General features: G+C 41.5%; 2 protein-coding genes across 2 annotated transcripts; one reads left to right on the forward strand and one right to left on the reverse strand.

Moving 5' to 3' along the window:
- Positions 1-3,990: 3,990 nt before the first annotated feature.
- odf3l2b (outer dense fiber of sperm tails 3-like 2b) lies at positions 3,991-7,548 on the forward strand. The gene is made up of 4 exons (XM_048253235.1): positions 3,991-4,039; positions 4,809-4,919; positions 5,347-5,460; positions 6,907-7,548. Exons 1-4 carry the CDS (start codon positions 3,991-3,993, stop codon positions 7,392-7,394), a joined length of 762 nt encoding a protein of 253 aa, XP_048109192.1. The 3' UTR covers positions 7,395-7,548.
- A 173-nt stretch (positions 7,549-7,721) lies between these two features.
- Positions 7,722-9,612, reverse strand: cks2 (CDC28 protein kinase regulatory subunit 2). The gene is made up of 3 exons (XM_048252759.1): positions 9,424-9,612; positions 8,752-8,879; positions 7,722-8,293 (listed from the first exon to the last, which is right to left on the reverse strand). The coding sequence occupies exons 1-3, from the start codon at positions 9,480-9,482 to the stop codon at positions 8,250-8,252; spliced, it is 231 nt and encodes a 76-aa protein (XP_048108716.1). The 5' UTR covers positions 9,483-9,612; the 3' UTR covers positions 7,722-8,249.
- Positions 9,613-10,465: the final 853 nt, after the last annotated feature.

The raw sequence follows: 10,465 nt of genomic DNA on the forward strand, positions 1-10,465 counted from the left end.
GCCTAGCCTATTTGTTACCGTTCATCGTGGCATTTGCTGAGAAACAAATAGTTCACAAGAACGCTGCTGAACTTGAATCAAACATTCTTTAGAACACAGCTGATCAACCGTCTGCTTTCACGTTTGAATGAAGTTCCAGTCCTTGCATAGTGATATGAAAGACGTATCAGAAGCACAAAACCCGTTGCCAGTGACAGTGGTAATTATATGTTTGCAGCAGTAATTACATGAATTTATTTTACCGTAGAACGTTAGGAAATCCCATTCAAGTCGATGGAGCGTTCTACTAGCATTGTGAAGAGCCGTATAATAAGTGCTTTATAAATCTGGAGGACCCTGGAAACATACAATGCTTGACCTGGGGAACACAGGGCACCTGATGATCCCATCACATATAAACCTGAGGAGCATAGGACATGCTCTGACCTCAGTTATTGGCCTAATCTAGTGTCAGAGGGGTGTGATGTCCACTATATTGCTAAATTTGATTAATTTTACCACTGGATTAAGTAAGGTTCTAAATGCATATACAACAGCATTACCATATGAGCCTGTCTGGCATCAAACACACAAGTGGAGAGGTGTGTTTGGTGAGTGCTGTTAAACATATTTTTATCACAGCATGCAACTAAGTAACTTGACATCTTCATAAGGCCCTATATTCCCAGTGTGTATCCTGGGACCTATGCTTATTCGGGTACCTATTATGTGCTTTATAAAGCTGGAGGATCCTGGAAACACACAATGCTTGACCTGGGGAACACAGGACACCTGCCCATGATCCCATCACATATAAACCTGAGGAGCATAGGAGCCTGCTCTGGCCTCAGTTATTGGTCTAATCTAGTGTCAGAGGGGTGTGATATCCACTATATTGCTAAATTTGATTAATTTTACCACTGAATTAAGTAAGGTTCTAAATGCATAATAGGAAACATTCTGTAATTTTGACATACAATAGTGTGAGAGCAGATTCTTGAGACACTTGATCTTTATTTTTGATCACATGAAGCTTTGCTTCTGGTTCGTCTGACTGGTCCCTGTGGAAGAGGCCCTACATAAGTGGAGGGGTATTGGGAATAATTTTTCTGGTAAGGTTGTTCATATCTACTGCATGTCTCTGCATAAATTCAGCCAATATGCCTTCAACAGGCTGACTGGCAAGTTGATTATACCCCCCACCACCTTGTTTATATGTGACATTATGTAATACAATAGTCAATAAGTATGATGATTTACTGTTTTTGAGGTGTAAAATCTGGGCAGTCAGTTAGATCTGATACAGTATGTGCAGGAAATGACTAAAAGTGAAATTAAAATAAAGAACAGCATAGAAAATCAGCTATTACAATAATTATGTATAATAGTGTGGTATAATGGATTTTCTATGTAAAAATTGGCACACTTAGAATATAACAGAGAATTTTAGAGGCCATGTTGAGAAATGCCATGTGATACAAATTTAAAAGTAAAAAACAGACCTGGGACAATGTCCCCATATCATCTTTGGATGGAATGTAGTGGAAATTAGATGACTGTACAATAAAATGTGCAAAAATCGCTAAAATCGGACTATGTTATTTCCCAACGGTCACAATTGTGACCGTCATCATGTTCACTCATGCTATGAGAACGCTGAACAAAGTTCATATATTTCAATTGCATCCCTCCATACTAGACACCTTAAAGATGATGTGTACCAAAAATCTTTGTCCTATGTTTACATAAACATACTTTTCTAAGCTTTAGTTTGGGAGCTTTTGGGTGGACATTTTCTGGTCACGGTGCAACAAAAACATAAGCAGCTCTGGCCATATGAGAAATTACACTACACATTTGGCACTGCACATATTTAACTGAGACCCTTTCAGGTTTCTATTTTTGGGAGAAATTTATTGATAATTCAGTTGTAAAGGCACAAGAGCCAGATTTTTTTGTACGGTCACTATTGTTAAACGGGTTAATAGTATATTATTAGATTAGATTAGAGTAGATTAGATTCAACTTTATTGTCATTTAGCAGGGTACAGGTACAGAGCCAATGAAATGCAGTTGACATCCAACCAGAAGTGCAAAGAAGCATTAAATACCAAGTGCATGTAGAGTATGGTTGTCTATACAATATAAATGAATAATGTACAGTGTATAGTTGGATAAATACAGGTTTTCCATATGACATGTCTACAGAGATAAATAGAGTATATATGTTGAGTATAAATAGACATATATATACATGTAATATATATGTACAGTATATTGCACAGGTTTATGGGCAGGCTATGGACTATAATATATATATATATAAAAAAATATATAAATATAATGTGTAGTATGGTGTGTTAGCAGTGCAAGGTCATAGGTGAAACAGTGTAGGAGTAAATGTAAACATTAGTGTCAATAATAATGCGTTTATGCTGTACATATATGTATGGGTATGTGACACTGTGCCTTGGTGTTCTTGCATGTAGTGCTGTGTGGATGCTTTCATCATATATATGTGGTTCAGTAGTAGTTGTCTGCGTGGGTTGTGTTAAGGTACGCACGCCTGTGGGTCCAGTGTGCCGGTGTGCGGCCGTTCTGCTCGAGTGTTTGTTCTTGTCACTGAGTGCTCAGGTTACTGTGACCGCTGCCAGGGGAAAGTTAGAGGCCGTTAATGTTTCATGTTTATTTGCTGGTCGACACAGTAATCAACACTTTCAGTCACCAAAGCCCTTTGGCAGCTTTCCTTTTCTCATCCTGCCACAATTTGTCAGGCTTTTAGGCACTTCTTTTGCACACATATGTATTTTATGGCCTTTTTGACAATATAGTCATAAGCATGTGTGTCTGTGTATATGTGTATGTGTACTATTTATAGAATCATTTCACTGTAGTGCCATTGTCATCTGTACTGTACTGTAGTCTTCACACTTAAACACACTCTCCACAATACATGTTTGTCCCTCTTGGTACATAAAGCACTTCATGTCTTTAATACCTGCCCAAGATTTACCATAAACATAATATGAAATTGGGACCTAAGCTCTTTTTTATGTGAAAAGAAATTAGACTGAACATTTCTCCCGCAGTGGATTAGGCTAGTGAGCATCTTTCTGAGTTCCCTGATACAAGAGTGTAGTGTATCCGGCCGTGACACCACTGCCCCGTTGCAGGGGACCAAGCTGCCCGTCACCTGGGCAACTGCCCACATGCTTGACTGAAGCATGATATTCCGTCCATTCTGGGATGGGGGGAGTGAGAGGAAGAGAAAGGAGGTGGGGGGGGTTCAGTGATTACCTGCCTAGAGATCCTGTTACACGAGAGCCAACTCAAGTGATGACACTGTTTCTAAGCACTGGCCCCTAGTATGTGTGTGTGTGTGTGTGTGTACACACATGTGTGCGGTCACCCATGGATGTGTGTGTGTGTGTGTGTGTGTTTGTGAACATGTTTGTATTTTTAATAGGATGGGTTGTGAGAGTGCCTATTGTGGAGGTTAAAAGGGTCCTGGGCTGGCATCTCAAGATCCTCTCAAGTTCCTCAACATCCATTAATCCCTAAAGCAAACCAAAACAGCAAACATGACCGTGTGGATTCAGCCTCCGAGTCTATAGATGTTGACCAGGGGTCATCTCATCACTCAGATGACGAGAGTATGACTACGAGAGACCCTCAGATGGACCAGAGGCTGACCAGACCAACGCAGTCAGTCTGGAGGACTCCTCTCTGGAACAGACACCATTGTGGTACCTGTTGGGTCATCTATAACCTGCCTCACCATTGGACTCCTTTTCAGGGCTATCATTCGACAGGAGGCATTTGAACATAAAGCAGCTAGTTCACAAGTGGGTTTGGATGTCTTTTGAACAACATGTGGCAGTAGAGCTTATTTGATCTCCACCAGTCATCACTGGAGTTTGTTGTTGGATTTTGGAAATAGGGGTGAACAGAGCGTGTCCTTACACACCCTGGATTAGAGTCACCATCTCCATACTGGCACAGGGGTTGAGCATGGCCGAAACTACAAAGAAACGACCCATCATAGCTGGGAGAGAAAAAGGTAAGCATCTCCAAATACGGTCAGAATAGAGTTGGGCTTTCTTATCATCTGCACCCATTGATTTAATGCTAAAATGTTTTGTTTTCTTGAATGAAAAATGTCATCCTGTTTCCTTTGGCAAATGGTCTTTGCGATGCTCAACATGGTTGACATTCTTTTTTTTTCTTCTTCTGATAATCTTTTGAGAAGGTCAATGTTATAAATCAGGGTGAAAAATGAAAAGAAAGTGAATCCAAGAAGAAGGCATGTCATCACTGAAAAAGAGAGAGAGATGGGAGAGGGAGTGAGAGGGGAAGAGGTTGCATGCTTTCAGACTTGCTGGAACATGCGTCTGCTGGTGTGAAAGAATGTTCTCGGTAGCTTTGGAACAGACACTTCTTGTATGCTGATGTCATAACATTCCCCAGGCAGTATAACTGTGTACACACAAAGGCATAGCCTCTCTGTGCCGAGAGAAAGTCAGTTGCTTCATTGACCCACATTCCTGATGAGCTGCAAGCACATGGTGAAAAACACCCCCCATAGACACACATCCTCACCCTTGGTTGCAGATGTAAGCACACACACACACATACATGCACGCATACACACACACTCCTTTGTATTCTGTCTACCCTGTACTCAAAGTGCAGCTTGTGTGGCAAATTTTCTCCAATTGACAAAGAAAACATCATGTCAAAAGAAATGTGTGTCTTTGTGTCCTGCAAAGAATAAAACCTGCAAAGGAAACCATGACTTGGGATGAGAGGTGTTAAAATGTCCTTATTAGGTCCAGGACCTGCCCGCTATGCCCTCCCTCCCACCATTGGCTTCATGCGTCATGACTTCACAAAGCCAACGAGCCCAGCGTTTACTTTCCACAGCAGGATGAGTGACAACCGTGAGTGATAAATCGTCCTCAATGGGGCCATCTACTGATTGGGTCATAACTACTGGCTGATCCAGACAGGTTTTTCTCCAGCTAGTTCTTCATTTGTATAGATGTGTGCAACATGTGAAATTGCATCTGCAGAGGGAGTCTAACAGGCCATATAGCTACTGCCTCATTTTCAGATAGTAACCAACTATTCTATTTTGACTCTTTCTAAGACATGCCATCATAGTTTTTTTTCATGTCTTATACATTTGCAAAATTAATATGACAGCATATGCCATAAAAGATGTGATGTTGCATTAAGACCACTAGAGGGAGACTTCAACCATCCAAGTTGCAGTGTTAATGTGGGTTTCTGGCATGTATGTTCGGGCTGTATATATTCATATTATATACATTATTGTTTTGCTGTAATTATGTTTTGCTTTGACAGTCTACAGCATAGACTCCAGCCCTGGGCCTCAGTATTTTGTTGACGCAAAGATCACTCGCTTTGGGAGAGATGGCACCCCTGCATATTCCATGCTGGGTAGGATGAGAAAGACTGGTGAGACTAACTGCTATTTTAAGCAATCTCACTTTACTCTGTGTGACTCTTAAGACTAGATGTAAACTCTAGAATGCCACATTCCTTCAAAAACTACACATTTAACGTGTTGTTCTTTCCACCTGTGTCATGAAATACCATCATATGATCTTAAATCAGAGGTCATATCAGGTGTTCTGAAAATACAACAGGTTCATATAAAAAAAATATGAAGTAACCTATAATGTTGACAATATGAGAGTCTGTAAAGGGAATATTTGAATAATCTGGTTTGACAGCAGTGCTGTTGGCTATCTGAAGTCGGTTTAAATAGACTGTCACTTCAGCTTATGGCACTAAGCAAGCAGATCCCGAACCCATAGGCTGACAGCTGTATGTGACAGTGCTAACAAAGACACACAAAACCATCTGTTTATAACTGAACTGCACCCAGAGTAAGAGCTGAGAGCCCCCCTCAAAATCTTACAGTTAACCATCAGCGACATCTGTTATCCTTAAATACCTTGTCATCAGCAGGTCACACTGCCATGTTTCATACTTGGAGGTATACTAACTGAGAGTTTTCAGACAATCAGACAATGTAGTCCATGTTGATTGGCTGATCCTCCCAGCAGTAAGTGTAAGTATAAGTATATATACTCTTTTGATCCCGTGAGGGAAATTTGGTCTCTGCATTTATCCCAATCTTTGAATTGGTGAAACACATTCAGCACACAGTGAACACACAGGTGAGGTGAAGCACACACTAATCCCGGCGCAGTGAGCTGCCTGCAACAACAGCGGCGCTCGGGGAGCAGTGAGGGGTTAGGTGCCTTGCTCAAGGGCACTTCAGCCGTGCCTACTGGTCGAGGTTCGAACCGGCAACCCTCCGGTTACAAGTCCGCCCCCCAATTGTCAGCTCAACCACCAATCTAAATGGATGCCTTGTTTGTGTAAATAAAGGGCATAAATGGGCAAGTTAGACACCATTTTTAAAGCTGGCATCTCATTGGGATGTTAACTGGCTGAAACCAACCCTCCACATTTTGACCCCCGGGTTTCACACAGCATGCAGCACTGCCCCACTGAAATAAACCAGGCTGTCATTTGCATTGGTATCCAGAATCATTTTAAGGGGTTCTCTACACTGCAAAACAGTGAAATCTTAATTCTTGTCGGCTGAAACTTCAATGTTCTGTTGGCAATGTTGGCTCCTGTTTTGTTGGAAATAATACGAAAACTAAGTTAAATTACAGAACAGAAATTTCAACGGGCAAAGCTTGAAACAAGGGAACACAAAAAAACAAGCAAGCCTTGATTTAAGATTCTCATCTTAAGATTTTACTTTTTTGCAGTGTATGCAACAAAAATGAAGTCTTCCAGCATTTATAACTTTTAAACAACTGAAAATGTGTGAAAATGTTTGTAATAAGTGACAAAAAATTGACCTCAAACAACTCTCTCCAGTGGAAGTTTTCCAGACTCCAGGGCCAGGAGCATACAGTCCAGAGAAAGCCCTTCCCAGCAGCACCAAGCGCAAGACCCCTTCATACACAATAGGGGCACGTACAATCTACCGCTCCCTCGACACGGTCCCGGCCCCAAACAGGTACACGCTGCCAGCCGTCATGGGTGCCCACGTGCCCACCAAGCCTGCCAGCGCCAGCTTCACCATCTCTGGCCGCTGCCGATCTGGCGGGTTTTCTGAGGACCTGTCGAAGACACCTGGCCCTGGCAGGTACAACAGCACAGACCCCAGCATTTACCTGCCCAGGCAGCCAGCCTTCTCCATGCTGGGCCGCAGCGGCCTCCCCACCGACACCACACTGAAGCCTGGCCCTGGCAGCCACAACCCAGAGAAGGTGACGGCACACAAGCCCCGAGCACCGGCCTTCTCTCTGGGCATTCGCCACTCAGAGTTCATTACTCCTTTGGTGGTGGATGTGTTGGACTGACATCACTTCCAGATGTTTGATAGTGAAAGTGAACTTGACACATTGGCATGGTGCAGTAAAGTTGAAAACAGGAATAGTGACAGAGACTCTCACAGCATCATCAGGAACTGAGTGTAAAGTAGTGCATGTGACATTTTTGTTATTGAAGGTTCTGCTGCTTCCATTATACATTACTGATTAAAGATGACGGAAAGTTTTGGCAACGAATTGCACTTGTGAGTAAATTACCCTTTAGACAGGTAGCATTAAATGTTCTCTGATCCCAGTAAGTTTTGGGCATTTCACAATGCATAAACGATCTACCATAATGAACACAAACACATAATCTACAGAAAAATATTTATTTTGTTGCCATGGTATCAACAAAGTCAAAGGACAGCAGGAAAGTCACTGGTCTACTATAATACATAACATAAAGAAGGTAAAGACAAAGAAAGACCAAGTACAATTTCAGACCTTCTAACTCATTTCCAGACAAATTACTAATCCACTGAACTTCCAGGTTGTGCTGCCAACACTTCAGTTTAGTGACAACATAGCAGCTTAGCTTATAACTGAGATCACTCAATCTATCGCACAAAAAGAAACACCATCTTTCCTCGATTTCCCAGAGCTCTTTGTGGCTTGATCTATAACACACAGCCTCTGTCCACCAGCCTTAGGGCTGCACACTTCACCCAGCTCTCCGCTGGTGGCCTGTAATACACATCCAAAGGTCTGAGGGGGGACGTTAATACCAAAGATCTGCAGAAGGCCTCTTATGTACAAACCAAAACACAAGCAGAGAATTTAGCACAATTTGTTCCCATCTGAGACAGTGCATTCCACTGGAGCGGTTTCCTTCCGGTGGCCTTCTCATTCCTTAGGGAGGGGTCTTCGGAAGAGCAGTATGTGCGGTTCTTGAGAGAAAACATTTAAGATAAATGTCACTTGGCCAGTCCAAAGAAAAAGGTTAGAAGGTTCCAGAAATATCATAATGTGCTTGCCACACACACACCATTCAACTGAAGACACATGAACCCTTTTAATCATAAAAAGTCTGTTGAGTGTAGCCATCCAGAAATGTACGAGGTGTACTACAGAGATATACAATTTTAGGTTAAAGTTCAGATGAGTAAAGCAAGTTCTAGAGTGCACAATAAGTTCAAACCTCAATACCCATAAATGCAAACACACTTCTTTTCCCGAAGAAAAACCTAAACAGTTATGCTAACGTAATGGCACCACAGCGCAACTGGCCAGTAAGTGAAACGTTACACAAAAAATGTTTGACAAATACATGGCTGGCGATTAGCAACTCAATTTTCCAACAGACCTCAGACTTGCACTGACCATAGCAGTTAACTGGTCGACATACCTGGTTTGTGAATCATGTAGTGGACCCAGCCTTGGCTCTGCTGCACTCCTAAACCCCTCCACTCCTCCTCAGTCATCAGGTGAGACTGCGGCACCAACTTGGACAGTTGCTTCGGGAGCATAACATGCCTGTGTATCATAATGATTCTTTATTATCGGTGGACGTATCGGAAAAGAGTTATCTTACTGATTTACTGATTCGTTAGTGACAAACATTACTGATATGTAACGTTATGGATAACTTATGGCGAATCAACAATTAGCATGTGTGCATGACATTAACGCTAATTAGTTGTCTGAAAACCCGAGTAAGTTAACGTTAACTTGGCTAACGTTAATCAAGCTGTTATCACCACTAACGTTAATGTTGATGTCTGATAACGTTAACGTTAGCAGCTAGCTGTTTTGCTAATGCTCTGCTATGAAACTAACGTTACAATACAACATTGCCATTAGCTTAATGCTACTTTTGTTATGTGCCCTTAACTACAACTGGGAACGCTAACTTTTCAATAAATAACCAAAGAATTAAACACAGTAACTTACAACATATTTGAATTTCTAGTTGACGTAACGTTAAGTTAGCTTGCACGTAGCAACGTTGCTGTTAGCGCTTCTTCCAAATTAAATTAACGTTAACGTAACGTTAGGCTACTAGCTCGCATTCACTTACCTGTACTCAAATTCCTCATCTATGTACTTGTCAGAGTAATATATCTGATTTTTCGACATGGTTTTATCACAAAGCAATAGTGCCTTAAAAGCGAGAACAAAACGTTGTCCTTCTCAACTCCCAATTCTTGCACTAGAACTAGGCGCAATTTGACATCTGGATATTTCCTGGTACAAGATTTAAACTCAAACGGTCCCTCTCTGCACCCGGATTGGTCGGGCTTCGCGCAAAGAGCACCGCCCACTCGAATAACGTAGACTTTTCTCATGACAGATCAGGGGTCAAGGAATAGGTAGACACAGAGCCTTATATATATATATGTATATGGCTCTGGGTAGACACATCAAAATGCATATTGTTTTTCTGTTAAAGAAAGCTGTTTTGGATTAATTGATTTAGCATTTTTGCCAGGTTATTGTGATATGCGGTAGGCTACTACTGCATATTCTTATGCATTATTTTATTCAAATAGCAAGATCCAGTAGGCTAGCCTACAGTAATTAGGTCGAGTAATTGCTCAGGTGTTTTTCAGTTATTTATTCTGTCAAAAGTATAGGTGGCCGAGGCTACGCTATGAATAAATTATCTATCTATCTATCTATCCATCTATCTATCTATCTATCTATCTATCTATCTATCTACCTAGCCATCTAGCATGTCTGTCTGTTTATCTTGGTTTTGAAAAACATTTCAGACAAAATTATTAATTAGCTAAGTTAAATCCAGAGAGGTCTATTCCATAGACATATACCAAATGCAAGATTATGGATACATTTAGAAAGCTATATGAATATGTTAGGGGCTAACCATACAGTATTGGAAGTTTACACCCTTGCCCGCTCACTGAGATCCTCCTCAGCAGGCCTACTGCATGTCCCTAGTGTGAACCTCAGCACCCTAGGAGAGAGGGCTTTCAGCTACATCGCCCCCAAGCTGTGGAATTCACTGCCAGACTACATCAGACTGTGACTCAATTACTGACTTTAAAAACAGACTTAAAACCCATCTCTTCAAGATGGACTGACTGACTGATTTTTTACTT

This window comes from Alosa alosa, chromosome 9 (genome assembly GCF_017589495.1).
Source record: "Alosa alosa isolate M-15738 ecotype Scorff River chromosome 9, AALO_Geno_1.1, whole genome shotgun sequence".
Lineage (NCBI taxonomy): Eukaryota > Metazoa > Chordata > Actinopteri > Clupeiformes > Clupeidae > Alosa > Alosa alosa.

Coding starts and splice junctions, on each gene's coding strand:
- cks2 (XM_048252759.1), bottom strand. CDS start 9,482: ATGTCGAAAAATCAGATATATTACTCTGACAAGTACATAGATGAGGAA. Junction 8,880..9,423: donor GATGAGGAATTTGAGTACAG/GTAAGTGAATGC, acceptor TATGATACACAG/GCATGTTATGCTCCCGAAGC. Junction 8,294..8,751: donor CTACATGATTCACAAACCAG/GTATGTCGACCA, acceptor TTTTCTCTCAAG/AACCGCACATACTGCTCTTC.
- odf3l2b (XM_048253235.1), top strand. CDS start 3,991: ATGGCCGAAACTACAAAGAAACGACCCATCATAGCTGGGAGAGAAAAA. Junction 4,920..5,346: donor CAGCAGGATGAGTGACAACC/GTGAGTGATAAA, acceptor TTGCTTTGACAG/TCTACAGCATAGACTCCAGC. Junction 5,461..6,906: donor GGGTAGGATGAGAAAGACTG/GTGAGACTAACT, acceptor AACTCTCTCCAG/TGGAAGTTTTCCAGACTCCA.